Below are 17,974 nucleotides of genomic sequence, written 5' to 3'. Positions count from 1 at the left end.
GCTTGCCTTTAATCATTATACCGACATGAAATGCCATAGGGAATGCAAATGCATGTCTTTTCTTCACAAGAGAGTCATTGATACTGAATAAGTTATGAAACTTTATGTGTTTGTAATGGAGCGTAAAATACATAGCATAAAGAACTTTCTAGGAATTACACAAATTATTAACCCATTGAGGACGCTTTGATTTTGGTACAACATGCATTTCCCATAGACCCTTGCCCGAGTATGCTCGGGACTTGTCCTCAACGGGTTAAAAACACAGTGAGACAGCTATCCCTATGAGGCAACTTTCATACAGTATGGCATTTCATCTTTTAAGAGGTTCATTTTGATCTGAAATGCCATTAGTACCTCCGCCAAGGAAGGAGGAGATTACGTGATCATTGGTGTTGGTTTGTCTGTTTGCAAAATAACTCAAAGTTGTGTACGGATTAAAATGAAACTTGCATAAAAAGTAGACATTGACCCAAGTAACACCTCATTCAATTTGGGTAGTGATCCAGGAATTTTAATGGATTTTTGAAGGATTTTCATCTTTTGTTGGCATGTAAGGTCAGCGAACTTTGGGTTCAAGTTGTGCATACTGGAGGTTAACATACGCGCACTAAAGTGCATGCTCTGCTTGGGCAAGGTGCTGTGCAATGACGTAAACAAAATGCTTCTATTTTGGGAAATTGCATGCGTATAAGGGTGGAAATGAGTTGCTAGGCTTGGCAGAGGTCTGTGCTGTCCGAGTGCTTTTCTAGTTTTGGTAATTTATCATTAGTATATTCTTTATGGCACATGGGATACCCTTATAAATGTTGTTCGTGTTTCTGAGCCAGACTGCTGACATTTAGTACAATGCTTTGTGCATAAATCATCATTTAGCCATGTCTTAAGGGAGTATTGCTGGAAACTGTGTACAATGTATAGTTATAGTTATTGTTACCCCAAAATTCTACTCGAAAGGGAAAATTCAGATCATGATGACACTATTTGGTGTTGTGTTCTCTCATCATAACTAAATTCATTTCTTGTTAGAAACCCACTTTCACAAATGCTAATTCATGCTATTGATTGTGGAATCACTCAGTTCATGTTTTTCTGTAAAGCATCCATTCCCATAAATATTTCATTCTGCAGAGAAAGTGGAGTGTATGGATTGTAGTGTGAAATATGTTTATATGTTGTCCTCTTGTTAGGTTGTCCCTAATTTATTATTGTTTGTGGTCTATAAAATATAATATGTTTTTTTCAACTTGAAGTGATGGCATATACACTGTACCGCTAGTTGTATGAAATTTGAAATTCTAGGGTTAATGTCTTGGCCTCAGCGTCAGCCTTGCAACGAGTTACAAAGTTTAATGTGCTGTTTCATATTTTATCACGTGAATTATCACATAGCTGTCACTCTTACCTTCTTTTGCAGTTGAAACCCCGTGTAAATTTTGTTGTAGGACTTGCAGTGTCAACTGTAGTAGCCATTTGACTTATGAGCCAAGAAAATGCTTGCTTACAGCAGTACGTGTGACTGTGAACAATTCTAAAATGGTTGAAGATAACCAGAAGCTGTTGTTTGTGTGTACATTGTGAATGCAGTCCGAAATAGTACTGAAGCTTTATAGCGTGTGGTCAAAACATTGTACCATAACATTTACCATGTGTCAAGAAGTGAAATGTGTACAAACCAATATTGTTTAAAACATATGTGTATTTATTCTGTACATTGAAGCAACAATTACAAAAAAAAAAATCATATGGCACAAATTATTATTAATATAATAAAGCCTCTTAGGTATTTTACAACTCAAATCAGTTCTATCTCTGATCCATTGTGTCATGTTATCCTGTCATCATCCATCTTCATCATATTCTTCATCAGGAGCACACTGCAGAGAACAAGTCAAAAAGAAACAAAATTTTTTTTAGAGAGTGTTGTAATCACATTGGGATATAATATTCGATGAACAACACAAAGTGACATGATAATGTACAGCGTAAGTTGTGAGGCTGGAGCTACTCTTGACTACAGTGAACTCGCATTACGATGTATAACGAAGTGCTCGGGACCGGCAGTTTTCTTTCGTTATACCAAAATTTCATTATAACCAAACATATAAACAATAAAAAACTAAGAGCTGATAATGTTGGAGCCTAAATTTTTACTTTGTTGTAAGTGGAATTTTGTTATAACCGTGTTCATTATAACAGGAGTGCACTGTACTCAACACACTCACTCTTCTTGAGGTGACAGTAACAGAGACATCCATTTAGGTCAGTCTACCAGATTGTCGGAAATTGACATAAACATTGTGACAGTAGAATATATAAGGGTAATTCCGTGAAGTTGGGGCACAAAGTGTGACATTTTAGCACAACTCAATACTAATTATGCTATACATATATTGTTTATAGGCTTTACATTTGTATTGAGACCATACATTTTCCTGGAAATTTTGTGCCATTCAGACTCAATTTTGATGAAGTTATTTAAAAACAAATGTAATGGTGTCCTGTAGCATCATGACGTGTCCATGTAGCATCGTGATAGTTAAAATGTGGTCCTAAAAGACAAATTAATGCAATGAGCTTGACCAAAATTTGATATAATATGCATAATTACTCGATTAGTCAGATAGCTAAATATCTTAACTCTCCTTTCCACAGTTTTACTTTTACAAGAAAATTACACAATGTGTCACTATGCTACGCGGTGTCCACCAAATGTCACAAAAAAGGACACCGCGTAGCATCATGATACATTTTGTAATTTTCTTTTAAAATTAAAACTGTGTACAGGAAATTTGAGATATTTAGCTGTCTGACTACAGTGTAATTTAGTAAATATGCATATTGCATCAAATTTTGGTCAAGCTAATTGCCATAATTTGTCTCTTAGGACCAAATTTTAAAATATCACGATGCTACATGGACACTTCACGATGCTACAGGACACCGTTACATATTGTTTAATAACTTCATCAAAATTGAGTCTGAATGGCACAAAATTTCCAAGCAAATGTGTGGCCTCAATGCAAATGTAAAGCCTACAAACAATAAATGTATAGCATAATTTATATTGAGTTATGCTGAAATGTATTTTTCAGATATCACGATGCTACATGGACACTGCCCCAACTTCATGGAATTACCCATAAGTACAGCCTGTACTGTAATGCAAAGCTGATCTTTCAAGCTATGTTCTGGGAGAAATTTATAGTGGTTATCTCTGAATACGCAATAAAATGAAGATTTCTATGCAAGTTACTGTCCATTACATTCCCACAGCTAAATGTTCCACGGCTCTCATGTGCTGTGTTTGATAATACAAACTGTCAAATTTTGCACAAATTCAGCCATTTGACAATACATATGTACATTGTGTGTACATTATACCTTGTTTCCACTAACATTTGAATACACTTGCAAATAATCTATGGGGTAAATTCTTGTTTGTGTGAGATTGATAACAATGGAAGAGGTACTGTATATGCCATATATTTAGCGAGTCTAACTTTTTTTTTGTGAATCGGGACTTCCAAACAATTTCACAAGTAGTTAAATTTGTAATCATTGAGTATAGTAATGAACAGAGAAATTAAGCATGCATGTCACATTCATATCATATCAGAGTTGATATTTTTGTGTGCTGTTGAATTCCCAAATAACTCCTGACTTATGAAATTCATTAAAAATAAAACCCCTGCAAAAATATATGGCATATACAGTTAAGTTCTAAATGTCCCAACTCACGTAGTATTCAACAAAGGAGATCTGTCCGTCCTCATTCCTGATCATGTACTGCAGTGATAGGAAGCCTCGGTTGTCTGTCCGGATGGAGACTTTGCTTGATTGCATCAGGGCCTTGATTGAGGGCTTCAGCAGGGCGAGCTTGTACCTGCAGGATCCAGGATAAAAGAGCCATGGCACAAGTTAAAAGCTTGATCGTCTGCTAACCTGTTGAGGACGGGCCAATTTTGCTACATGTACACGACCCATTTCCCATAGGCACTTGCCCGAGTACACTCGGGACTCCTCCTCAACAAGTTAAACCCCCTGAGCAGTAACGTCTAAAGCGCATAATTCCAACAATTAGCATACAACCATGTTGATAAAGCGTACATAAATCACCACCCAAGGAAGTGCACATGTTGTGCAGCCTGTACATCCAGGTATGCAGAATACAGTGGACTCCTGTTTATAACAAAATCCTCGCGCCTGGCAGATTTCTTTTGTTACATCTAAATTTCGTTACAACCAAACAAATAAAGAATAAAAAAAGATAGAGCTGATAATTTTGCGACCTGGATTTTCATTTCGTTGTAACCGGAATTTCGTTATAACCATGTTCGTTATATCGGGAATGGACTGCACACAAAACATGCAAGATGACTAGCTCACCTGTTGGTTTGTGTCTGGGTACACTGGAACGATTCAACCATGTCGGAGTCCTTGGGAAAATCGGACTGCACATAAGGGATAACAAGAGCGACAGGAAAGGCACGTTATCGCAAGAACACATTTACAGTCACATTAAGTATTTACTCTGCACACTTATTCTCGTTATGAGGAATAGGGCTTGGTGGGTAACTGACAGAATATTACTGTATATGCCGAATATTTTGCGAGGTTTTTATTTTCCTGAATTTTCGCAAGTCAGGTGCTATTCGCGAAATTAAAGACACGCGGAAATATTGACTCTGATCCTGATGTGAATGTAACATACGCGTGTACACTTCTCCGTTCCAGTACATGACTCCACAATCGCGAATTTAACCATTCGCGAAATTGTCGGGAATTCCTGATTCGCGAAATTTTAGACTCGCGAAATATATGCCGTATACAATAAATTAGTTGACAAAGAAATGAAGATTAAAAGTAGAGAGAAGTACACATATAGCCACAGGTATGACAATGCCAAAGGTGCATTCTTGTTTTCTTGAATTTACAATTGTACAACGAGACATGAAAACTCGTCACATTGAGGACGAGTTAGGTGATACGCTTGTGGTCATCAGATGACAGTCATCTGTGATCGACAAAGAAAAGAATGTGATATAGGCACCTTGAAGTTATATTGAGCGTGCATGCGAAACCGTTTCTGTAACCACTCGGCCACGGGTCATCCACGGAAATGGTAAGACAAAAAAAAAAAAAAAACAATGTATAGATATAACAGGGGGAAAGTCAATGCCCACTCAACTAACGTGGCCGTGTGAACATCTATTGCATTGCTAGACGGAAAAGCGGCCTTGTAACGACTGAGGTCGCTATGCCATTTCTGGCAACTTGGGAAAAATACGTCCCGCAGACATAAAACCTATAATCGGCTGGTTTTGATACCTTGCCTTTAATCACAATTTTCAGTGTAATGACGTCATCAAATTACAAAACAATGACATCGTCTTGAAAGACAATTGTTCAAAGTACAACACCTCAGTCGTCGTCATTACATACTATGATCGGTTTGACAAAGTCAACCTGCAAAATGTTGCTGCAGTCGAAGCAATGTGGTCTCCAACACACAAAAAAGAGGGATATGGCGTGTGTGTGTGTCTGTGTGTGTGTATAGGTGCGTTTATATACGAACGTGATTTCTACATGGACGAATATATAATACAAATTGAAGAAAAAAAAGTAAAATAAAAAAAAATTGTTTCGTGATCTTGTGGGGTTCGAACCCGCAACCTCACGTCTCTGAGACGGCGCCTTTAACCACTCGGCCATACGTCTCGACGAGAAAATATGGGGAACGTAAACTTATGTATATGAAAGATACATGAGGAATCGTTTTGTCCACATTCCATTTTCATTTTCAGTTTTAAACTGCAAAATTGTCAATCTGATGAGGAGATTTCAAAGAATAAAATGCATGATTACTGCAGCTTATTGTCTCAGCTACAACATACTAAAGTTTCAGAGGAAATGAAGCAAAATCAGCTGAGATAAAGGTGCTTAAACGTTGTTAAGTCAATGCATGCTTTTAAAAAAAATCACCTCCCATAGACATAACACGTAAACTTGTCCGATTTTGCATCTTTACTTTTAATCACAATTTAAAGTATGATGACGTCATCAAATTTCAAAACCATGACATGGACTTGAAAGGCAAATGTTTAAAGGACAACATATGTGAATTTGGGATAATATTGAGCTTAAACAACAGAGATACGAGCAAATGAATGTCAGAAACAGTACCTCAAAAAAATCAATTCCACTTTTTTTATTCAAAATGACGATATGATCACTTCATCGCGTTTTCCTGGCAATATTGATACTAGGAATGTTATTTACAATTCATATGCTTTTGTAATATGCAATAGAAATATCGGGTCAACGGACGATTTAAAGAGCTATGGCGAAATAAACAAAGACATGTTTTTTCACTATATTTGCAGAAAGACGCGCGCGCGGAATTTCAACTTTGACGCCAGTGCATTCCTTTGTTATAGGTCAACATCGATCGGAAATCAGTGGATATTGTTACTCAAAGTATCAGGAATCCAAATCAGTCAAAAAAATTGCATTTTCATGTTGGTTACGCCCTCTGCGCGTGAAATTGCGCGGACGGACGCGCACGCGAGAAAATGTTTGAAACGCTTAAAATTGTCTGAAACTTCGAGATTTCCCATTGGGAAGTCGTTTTGAGCCTTTTAAAATTTTGACGCGCGCGTAGGCGCGCGTAATGAAGACCTGGGTAACTAGCGTTAAAAAGTAAGATAGAGCGTGACCTGAACTTTATGTCCACCGAAAATGATGCAGAAATGACATCTAGTTATGAAGTTATGATCGATCATGTGACAAGGTCCGAAAATCACAAAATGGCGCCTAGATGACGTCATAGATATGTTACTGTCATGAAAACCTTATTGTGGCTAGATATTGTTATGAGACATGTTGACTGAAAATTTCATGTCATTCCGTAATGTCATTGTTGAGATATTGACGACACAAAATTGTCCAGAAAGAAAGAAGAATAAAAAAAAATAAAGAGAGATTTTGACAATCACAATAGGTGATACGCTGATAGCGTATCACCTAATAAACTGTCTTGGAGAGTTGGTAGAAGATCACTTTGAATGGCAGCTTTCACAAAGAAAAAGAAGGAAAAAAAATACTAATGAAAGTGAAAGATAGAAGTGCTGTTATACCTAGTTTATATATGACAAAAATAGCACATGATGTAATATTTAAAATATGGAACATGACATTAGAATGGCTCTCTTTCAATCTTTGTTTATGTTCTAAAGTAGTCAAATGATATAACAAGACACCTAACATATCTACCAACTTTGCCCTGTTTACAGTACAATACAATATGTTTACAGTAAAATACAAGTATTTCTTCCCCCTACAGCAAATGCATGCTACCCTAATTAATCTCTTACGTGAGCACTGCCCGCATGGCCAAACGTTGAAATACGGAAGAAGGGCTTGTCAGGAGACAGGAGGATTTCAATCACTTCGCTGGATATGTCCAACTCTTGGAAGGCATCCTTGAGACAGTCACTCTGTGTGGTCGTAAAGCAAAATAAGTGAGGCAAAAGAAACACACCCACAACTGAATATTCACCAGATTTTTTACAACAAACATCAATGTCTTGAGCATTACCAGCACTGAGTCACCTTGTCTCTATATTCCTGTTACTGCTGCTGGGGGGAATCATTACATACAATGTAATGTGTTAAATTCAAAGAAGATGGTACATTAGCAGGTTTCTCAGATATTGTGATCATACTTGTACAAAATACTAGTCATTGGCACTGAACATGAAATCACCTAATGCCACAGAGTACATGTTTTGTTTTGTTTGGGTTGTGTTGTTACTGTTCTCCTTCAACCTTTATCATAAGATCAGCAGACATGTTGTTGTATGCCATACATAAATTAAACTCGCTTCTGCTCAGTGTATGGACTTTGCACCAACAAATTTGGACAATCAGGTCATCATTTCTTGTGCATAGCACTGCCTTGTACTCTGTACACCCCAGACACATAGTAGGCCTATGTGCTATGTGACTGGGAGAATAAGAAATCAAGAAGAGATATTGAACACATTACAATTCGACATACTATGTGTCAATATAAACATCATACAGTTCGAAATCGATTATCTGGCCATGTCGGGACCGGCGCTCATCCGGATAAGCGAATTGGCGGGATATGGGAGACACAATGTTAATGTATATAGCTGCCGTCCAAGCTGCCGTCCCAGTGCACTGGCAGCTAGGCAGGTAGCGTACCCCACAACAGTGGTGTAATCTATGTCATGATTTACTGACAAGTTTTCCATCCATGTTCTTATGGTGAATTTATAGATCATGACTGCTTACTCTTACAATGATAATGTGGTGTGAATTTATGTTAGTTCTGTCGGGAATATTGTAGGTAAATCGTGTGAGTTTGGTAGAAATTTTAATTGAGTTTAAAGTCACTGTTTTTTCTCAATTTTTGGATGAAAACAAAAATCCTTCACTGCGTGAACGCGTCCGGATAATAGAGATTTCCAGATAAAAGGAGGCCGGATAATCGAGGTTGAGCTGTATTAGTGTGCATTTTCATAAATATGTGGCAATCGAATGATAATATTTAGACAGTATGAAGAACAACATGTCCATATTTTTCAATTAATTATCATGATTATTTATAAACGTGTTGCTGAGAGACTGAAAGTGACAAGGAAGTCTCTGAGATCTTGACAACATCATCATAAAATGATTTCTATGTTATCGCAATTAATACTTCTCCTGCTTGGTATTTCTTCTATCATTAATTGTGTTCTGGCACCCACCTTCATGATGATTTTATTGATGACGTTGGCACTGCAAAAGTTAAAATCCAACATCTCATCGGGTTCCAGAGTCCTGATGCTACAGTCTGTCACCACTCCACTCTCCTCTAACCTAGAAAGGAAAGAAAGAGGCACAAGACTTTCACAATGGCTCAATTACAGCATACACATTTGATGTATGTCATACACTGTATAACATGCTATGCAAAATATACTTCAGGGGGAAGTCAATACATTTACTTGGCATCATAGAACAGGGCATAGCTAATGCCTATATGAGTATGCATTGATACAGATTATAAAATGGGTTCAAGAATGTAGCCAATAGGAAGCGCTGAAATGAGACACACCTCCTTCCTTTACTTCAGTACAACTGCACTGCCTGTAATCCTATGGTAGATTGCCGATCGTCTGTGCGCGCGGCGGCTCCTTTGATGAATTGCATGCATACGCGTACGCGCTGTCAATCCTGTAAACAACTTCTAGTTCGGGCTGCCGGCCGGCCGGCCTGTCTTCCCTTGTGCATAACATATGTGGCGTACGTACGTATACTGTACTATACGTACACTTTGTACAGTACAGTAGACCAAGCGTTATGGGACCGGACGCGTACATGGAGTCACTTTGAAGAGCAAATCCAACGATTTAGCAGGTTAATTCTCACGCCGTTTTCAGAGTATGTTGTCTAGTAGGCCTATATGAGGAGTCTATATCAAGTCTTTAAGGTAAAGGGTGCATATTCTATGTAAAATAAGTAAGTTTTCATGCGGGTGTCCGGAAACCCAACCCCCCATTATACTTATACACACTGTACTGTATGTGCGGGACTTCCGCGAGTGCGACGAGCGTAAAAGTTTGGGACGAACATCTTCGGACGTCTTGACCCACAAAGGTACGTGAAAAACGCTGAAAAATGATGTTAGTTTTCGAATTTTCGACCCATTTTATAAAACAAATGATGCACAGGATTATTTCGTGGCGTTAGTGTAGGCGTAGCTCACTCTCGGGTATTTACAATGTAGTGCAACATGCACTCGGCTTCGCCTCGTGCATGTTTCACAATTGTAAATACCCTCGAGTGCACTACGCCTACACCAACGCACTCTATCCTGTGCATCATTTGTATAGTATTAACTTGTGTTGTAAAACATATTTCAGGAGAAACAGAGCATCTCTTCCACATAAACAGAAGTCCATATCAAGTCATTATTATCAGTAAATTACTACACCATGTAATTTCATGGAAACCTCCTATTGAATCTGAATGGGCAGCGAAAAGCGAACTTGTAGACTGTCATCTGTAGGCCTAACCATCTGAGTATATACAGTATATCAGTGGTTTCTTCACATGAGAAATGGATTGGGTTCTGTGCACAGGGTAGACTCTCCTACACATTGGACTGATGGCTGTAAGTTTCCTCCAAAGGACTTGGCAATGAGGATAAAGTGCCTTACAAAAGGGCACTACTGCTAGGTTGAGATTCATATCTCACATGTGCATGGAAGCCGCATGGTCTCATTCGCAGGGTCTGAAATGTTCACCCACGAGAGCACTCCCTACAAATGCTATGCTATGCAATACAAAGCACGGGATACGGGTATGAGATGTACAACATGTAGCTTACATGAGAAGTAGTGGTGAACCATATCCTGCATAGGACATCTTGAGAGCTGGAGTCGCCCCACCCATTGGATTACTTCCGAATATATTCAAGCAATCCTGGAAATGAAAAGACAGAGAGATACATATGTGTATGTTCTTACCCAAAATTATGACACATTAACCACAAGTCAAAAGAGACTGTCAAAATATTCACTAAATTTTAGTGAAATGTCACAGATGCTGAGCAGTTTATCCATACAGTACAATACTGTGAGATGAATATTTAGCACTAAGCAATCATTTCTATTTCAATCCATAGTATAATGTGAGTTTACACTTCTGAAGATCAAGACATTACGGTATTTTCATTCCGGCGCAAACAGAAGACTAACTTCAGCACTCAAAAAAACAAACAAACAAACAAACAAACAAACAACCCAACTCTGATGCCATTTCGCCTCTGTCGTAAAATCAAGGGGGATTTGAGAGGGCTACGTGTAAGAATACAGGATACAGAATGAATGACTTAAGTTTGATCTAAAGTTGAATTGAGGATCATCTTAAAAACAACCTACCAGCAGAACAGACAAGTTGATCTTAAAGGTTGCTGTGGGGTCCCGCATGTAGTACTCCTGAAAGATGTTGGATTGGATGAAGGCGTTGGCCTGTACACACTTGGCATCCTCCACTGTTACCTTAAGTCCATTCTCACTTGCACAGAATGTGGCTAGCTGGGGGTGGGGAACACAGAGATGTTATGTGTACAATGTAATATACAGGGTTTGGAGCGGCATACTGTAATTCAGAATGTAGGTGTGCCAATTGCATTTGTTTATCATTTTATTGTCAATGTGTTAAAAAGTACCTGTCCCTTTCATATAAAAATACTGTGGAGATATGTCAGTCAAAATACACTTGTTGAAGGTGCTTGTTTAAGAAGTCTTCACGCAAAACTAACAGATTTTGTCTAATGACTTGCTTTAATCTCTGAGCAGAAATATCAGTGAATACCAACCATACTACATTTCAAGAAATTATCACTGTTCTTATTTTGATATAATGCAAAGACTGTTGGAATTATTAAAAGGGCTGCTTGAATCACGAAAAAGTGAGTGAATATCTACATCTTACCAAAGCCCATATTCTTCTCGCCTTACTTTCCTTTCGCTCTTGGTGTAAGTGTTATTTGTATGTGTGTGTGTGTGTGTACACGTGTACTTTATATTCATTTCTTCTTTTTGTTACAATAGAGAAAGTGGAGAAATATGGAATGAACTGAATAAAAATAAACAAGAGTAAATTGTAGAAAAGAATACTTTTCTTTGTGGTAGGCTACATCAGAAAATAATTATTTGTCAATTCCTGCAAGAAAGCTCTAGATTTCAGTTGATTATCTGATTCCCATTTATCCACTGTATCTTGTAAAAAAAAGACATAATGGACATAGTGGTACAATTCCATACATGTACATTTTATGTATTTGAATACAAATTGAATTCATCAAATGAGCGAACTTAGTTAATAACAGAGCGGAGAATGTTTATCATAATTATATTTAGTCGAGGTTATTTGATAAAAGAATCATGGAATAAAAAGAACACTGATTTAAATCTAACTCGACATACATATAAATCAGTGTAGTTGTTTTGTAAAACTAAATACTGCATGTCTTTGCATGTCTTTATCTTCACAAATAGCACCTGACTCGCGAAATTCGCGAAAATAAAAACCTCACAAAATATTCGGCGTACAACGTGTATGCACAGTACTGAAGTAGTGGAGAATGTCTGGGGCCTCTGGTCGGTAAAGGAAAACTTAGTTTAACATTGACGATAGTTCACTATCGTGTTTACCTCCAGATAGATTTAATATGATCTATCATTTGATTTAATGAAACTCTTGTAACCTGGGTCCTGGTTTACTATCTTGAATCTGAGTGAATGTTTGATGGAACTCTTGCAACGTGGGTCCTGGTTTACTATCATTCTTGAATCTGAAAGAATGTTTGATGGAAGGCACGCTCGCTGTGAGTGTAGCTGCAATCTAAACAAGGGTAGGAGCCTAGTTCTAAGGAGTTCATTGACATTTGTGATAGTAATGTTACAATAATTAATAATTGCACATAGTGTAACAGCAAGATTCACAACATAACAACAACTTGCACGTTGTTTAAACAAAAAGCACTAGCACCAAAGATCCTACCATACGTAAGATGGTCAACTCTCAATCAAAAAGTGAAATGCTGCCACTTGGAATTGTGGGATTTTTAAGGAGTGCATCAACTAGCGTTGAGCGGCTAAAGTTTCCAGGTGAGCTGTACATTTTGTACTATTGTAGATCTACTTTCCCGATATGTTTGTGTCGGACCAAGACAGGCTATAAGACAAGAAAGAAGGAATTTTCTGTAAAGAATCATGACTAAATTTAAGAATTGGTGAACGCATTAAACTGCATCAATACCTACAGCAAACCTAACCCCGGGGCGCTCTTTGTACACTGTTGATACTGTAGCGTTGGGACTGGTCGCAGTTACAGCAAACCATGAGCACGTTTATCATTACCGGTATTTCAATTTCCAAAAGACTGTGCACAGCTAATGGAACGCTTGTTCGATCTATCGTCATCGATATCGTAAATACTCAATTCTGAGTGATACATGCCATTAAAACCAAAACAACAATATCTTTACCACTGCAGCACAGTGTACCCGCTCAACACAAGCGGGTGGCAGCCACTTCCGTTTCACCAGCGGCCCTGTAAAATTGAGAGAGTTGACCATCTTGAATTCTTAGGTAGTGTGTAGGATCTTTGCTAGCACCTTGTAGTTTTAATAGACCCAGCCCAGCCCAGCCAGGCCAGGGCCTCATTGAAGGAAATGAAACAGCCGTCATCCTCAATTACATTACCAAAAAATTTACTAAATTTAACCAACTATGGTCATGGAACATCTTGTTTTTGTAAGTTGTATTGCAGTCCACTGTAGATCCTACTACATAGTTATCAGAACAATTTAATTCACTAGACCACAGCCTATAGTCCAGAATGGATCTAGACTAATCTAGTAGACAGACACCTATCACATTTAGACTCTACATATTACAGTTTACGATCGTGCAGCTGCAGCATGTAAGGGTATGACCTTCATGGGTAGCCTTCGGTCCCACATATTACTTCACGTGTTGGTTATGATTACTTCGTAAATTTTATTTGATATTTGAAACATGTGTACATCTTGTACTTACCTCACGATCCTTGAAATGAATGGCCTTCAGAACAATCGAAACATTTCTTGCATTATCTACCCGCAGAGAAAACACATTTTGATCATCATCGTCACTTTGCTGAGTCGATAATGACATTGTCATTTGCTTGATCTCAGTGTTGTGCTGGATATCAATACTGAGTATAGTACTGTACTTAGGTATTTTAATAATGGGATGAACTCGGATTCAAGCTTGGCGCAATATTTCTAGATGTCGCCCTCTACAGCTCAGAATCATACAGTTCATATACAGTAATTTATAACTTCTTCTTTTTTCGAGCGCTGCCACTGCTGCACCTTTTCTGGTGTTCACGGAAGTAACAAATATGATCCTATTCATGAGCATAATTTAGTACCGAGGGTATTCACAGTCTCAAGGTGGGGTGCAAGTTTTGTTAAAGAATTTGACCGTGCATCAATAACAGCTGACTTAACACACTGTTATGAAATCGACATTCTCCACCTCAGAAATTCTGATTTTGTGATACATATTTAAAAAGATCTGTGAGAGCTCAAGATAAATTCCATGACACTTCATCTGTATAGGACAGCTGTATCTGCCCACTATACGTAGGTTCTACTATTTGCTAACACCAAGAACCAAAGACAGTTTAATGTTTACAGAAGGGTAGATCACGGATAAATAGAAGTGCAAAGTTTGTTTTCATTAATGATATAATTACAAAAGACAATTTGCAATGTGCACTCCTTTATGATACACCTTGGAAAATTAATTCAAGACCAAAATCGTGACAACTGCTTTATATCTTCATAAACACAGATTATATCAATCACTAAATTTGTTTTATATTCATGTGTGTGGGGGTACTGCAATCATGAAGTACACCATTCACAACAGCATTCTGACAGTGATTTCGTAATATGCCACTCTACTTAAAGAGGCCTGCAGTGTTTACCCATAATCTCTCCGCTCCAATTGCCTTATCCAAATACCAGAAAAGTAAGTAATAAAAGTTTTCTATATTTTGTATTCCTTTTCTAGCTGTCTTGATACCCAATTCTTCCCAATTTACTTAATGAAAATGATTTCATGTTCAATGGTTGTCTAGATATAGTGAATAGCAGAGGCATGCAGATCTGGGGGGAGGGGCACATAGGTTCGTGCCCCTCTATGGATTTTTTTTTTTTGTTGTCAAAACAGAAGAAATAAAAAGAAAAAATGGAAAGGGGCGTGTGCCCCCCCCCCCCCTTAATTTTGAAAAGGCACCCCCTTTATGGAATTCCTGGATCCGCCCTTGGGCAACAGCAAGCTATAATAGTAGAGAACTAGCTGATTGTTTAGGCTCCAAGGTCTTGTATCAAATTGCATAATAAGGAGCTTCTGCCTAATACATTACATGACATACACACTCACACTCACACACACACACACACACACACACACACACACACACACACACACACACACACACACACGTTTTATCATACTTTTGTATTACATAGTTCCCTCACCTTTGTGGGCTATTACCTTTAATAACTGGATATTCAACCATGCAGTCACTTGAATGCAGACAAAAACAAACAACAAAAAACAAAAAGCAAAAACAAAACAGATGACCAAACACTGAACCTGCAGACTGAAAGAGAACTCCCCCCCCCCCCGCACACACACAAACACACAAACACAATGTATTCATAATTTCGCACACACCCGACTGCAAATTCATATCTCTATGCAGCTGACGTGGTATATAATTATCTTTCTCAACATGGATGTAATCCAACACAAAGCCTCTTAAGAAAGTGAAACATTTTATTAGGAATGTTTTGCACTGTCGATTGTACAATTTACAAGAAGTAACAATGCAGTTTGCTTCTCGTAATACAAAGCACATGGTACAATTTATCTATAATTCATTGAGTAATGTGTGCATGTGTGGGTTTGTTTGACTAGTGGCCAAATACTTTGTGCGTCTTAATGACAATCTTGTCACCAATCTCAGAAAACAAAGTAGAAATCTGTGTATCATGTCGTCACTCATTCTCCAGTACACATATCGGAAGATATTTTTAAAGACTCTTTCTTCCCTTCCAGGTGCTCAGTTAAAAACAACAATAACCCACAAATATTGTAGTGTGTTTATCTTTTCCATTTGCAGTAATTGTTCACGAACTGCTGTGGTCAAAGGGAACTATGCCACTATACACTACGTGTATTGAAACTTGAAAAGTAGGCAATTTTTTCACTTGAGTGAGTAGCAAATTTTTCTGAATTTCTGTTGAAACAGGTTTGATAAAGCATCTGTGAAACTACAGTGCACTCTCCTCATAATGAGCATGGTTATAACAAAATTTCTGTTTCAACAAAGTAAAAATTCACGTCCCCAAATTACTATCTTATATAATTTATTTCTTCGTTCAGACAAAATTTTGAATTAAAAAGGAAAGAAAACTACCGGTCCCGAGGACTTTGTTAGGACAGGAGTCGCCTGTACCATGAAAAGTGAAGTCACTGTGAATGTAACCTAGCAGTCTCCATTCATTAATCAGTGATAATCCATTCATGTACACTGCCTTATCTGAAAGAGCTCATGATTCTTTAAAGAATAACATACAATATCTCAGAAAACAAAGCATGTATGTGTGTGTGTTTTTTTTTTTTCTGCTTTTTCCCCCCTGATCATGTTAACCTGTTCTATACGGGAACCTGATAGCCTGTGTATTACGTCTACGGGAATTTCAGAATTAAGTATGGAACAGGTTAAAGGACACGTTCACCTTTATAGACATGTGGGTTGAGTGAATGCAGCAATATTAGTAGAACACATCAGTGAGAGTTTGAGCAAAATCGGACAATCCGTTAAAAAGTTATGAATTTTTGAAGTTTCTGCTCAGTCACGGCTGGATGAAAAGACTAATATAGCTTGTGATGTCACATGAGTACAACGATATAAAGAAAGAATAAAGAAAATTCGACATATTTCCATTTTTCTAGCATAACAAAAGAACACTCGACTTCTCTCTTTCAGAAGGCAGGGGGAATAATATTACCCTTAACATACGTCAGAAGCAAGTCGAAGAACTGTGCACTTTATTTAAAAAGTAAAGTTTTGTGAAATTCTCTCTTTATTTTCCTTATATAGTTGTACGCATGTGACATCATACACTGTCGTAGTCTTCTCTTCCAGCAGTGACTGCGCAGATACTTAAAATATTCGTAACTTTTGAACGGATTGTCCAATTTTCCTCAAACTTTCACGGATGTGTTCTACTAATATTGCTGCATTCTCTCAATCCTTATGTATATGAAGGTGGACTTGTCCTTTAATATATTCTTCATACTACATTGCAAGTAGGTAATAGGTTATTAAAGTGTCAATGTGTGTGTCTATGTGTGTCTACGTGTACTTCCACTAGCAAGACACACTGCATAACCACTGGGAGACAGTGTTTCAATAGATGAGGAAGTACTCTGTCTCAACGAGAGTACTTATCTCAAAAGTATATCTACACATGTGAAATTCAAGTATCTGAACCAGAAGTTCCATGATTTTTTTTTTCCTTCCACACTTTCAAAAACAGATCCCTGTACATTAGGACTACTCTACTCCTTCCTTCTCAATCAACAAATATTTTGGTGAAACTCTTAAGAGACTACAAGCCTTGGGAACTAAACAACCACATACTCATGTGCAGTGCAAACATCATGTACACATAGACCCAGCCACAAGGTGACACGCCAATACACATTTACAAAATAGGAAACATACAAACCAACCAACCAGTAGGAATCTTTTGCCAAAGTCATTAGACAAATACCACGAGAGAGACACACATTGTAGTAAAAATTCTATGAGACGTCCCAAAATATACATAAACAAACCATCAGGGTACAATTAAATCTCACTAATCTGCAAGGTATAAACAGATGGTGTCAATGCTTCCAAAGACACTATGCCACTATGCCGACTCGACACAAATACCTACACTTGCATACACAATGCGATGACATCACTTTAACACAGACTATGACAGAAAATTGATCGTAAAAGAGGCAGCTAGGGGAACGCGACGATCATTCTGCTAATACCTGTACCTCACAATGAAGTCCTTTACCTACACTACAACAGTAATGAACTGCAGTCACCAAACCTGATCTCAAGACTTGCCGAATAAGCGTTTTATGTTTCCACGGCCCTGTTTCATAAAGCTGTTTGTAAAATTACACATGACTTTACGAATGACTGGAATATGAAGTGCCAAAATGTGTGCAATGTTTTTTTTTCTTACATTTTAACAAGGTATGACTGTATGTAAATATTTCATCTATATTGGGGCAAAAATACACTTTCAACTGAAAATGTGCAT

At 37.8% G+C, this 17,974-nt stretch overlaps 1 protein-coding gene across 1 annotated transcript; it reads right to left on the bottom strand.

The window, feature by feature from the left end:
* Window positions 1-1,183: 1,183 nt before the first annotated feature.
* On the bottom strand, window positions 1,184-13,742 carry LOC139711682 (cell cycle checkpoint protein RAD1-like). The gene is made up of 8 exons (XM_071623545.1): window positions 13,626-13,742; window positions 10,959-11,114; window positions 10,406-10,500; window positions 8,781-8,892; window positions 7,377-7,499; window positions 4,390-4,454; window positions 3,742-3,886; window positions 1,184-1,877 (listed from the first exon to the last, which is right to left on the bottom strand). The coding sequence occupies exons 1-8, from the start codon at window positions 13,740-13,742 to the stop codon at window positions 1,842-1,844; spliced, it is 849 nt and encodes a 282-aa protein (XP_071479646.1). The 3' UTR covers window positions 1,184-1,841.
* Between the last annotated feature and the right edge of the window lie 4,232 nt (window positions 13,743-17,974).

Source organism: Diadema antillarum, unplaced genomic scaffold (assembly GCF_040938485.1).
Source record: "Diadema antillarum isolate AM-2024a unplaced genomic scaffold, OU_Dant_1.0 scf00000040, whole genome shotgun sequence".
NCBI classification, from domain to species: domain Eukaryota; kingdom Metazoa; phylum Echinodermata; class Echinoidea; order Diadematoida; family Diadematidae; genus Diadema; species Diadema antillarum.
The sequence above is the reverse complement of the archived record's forward strand: the minus strand, read 5'-3'. Positions and strand labels throughout refer to the sequence as shown.

Coding starts and splice junctions, on each gene's coding strand:
- LOC139711682 (XM_071623545.1), bottom strand. CDS start 13,742: ATGTCATTATCGACTCAGCAAAGTGACGATGATGATCAAAATGTGTTT. Junction 10,501..10,958: donor TCAACTTGTCTGTTCTGCTG/GTAGGTTGTTTT, acceptor TTTCATTTCCAG/GATTGCTTGAATATATTCGG. Junction 1,878..3,741: donor TCTCCTTTGTTGAATACTAC/GTGAGTTGGGAC, acceptor TGTTCTCTGCAG/TGTGCTCCTGATGAAGAATA.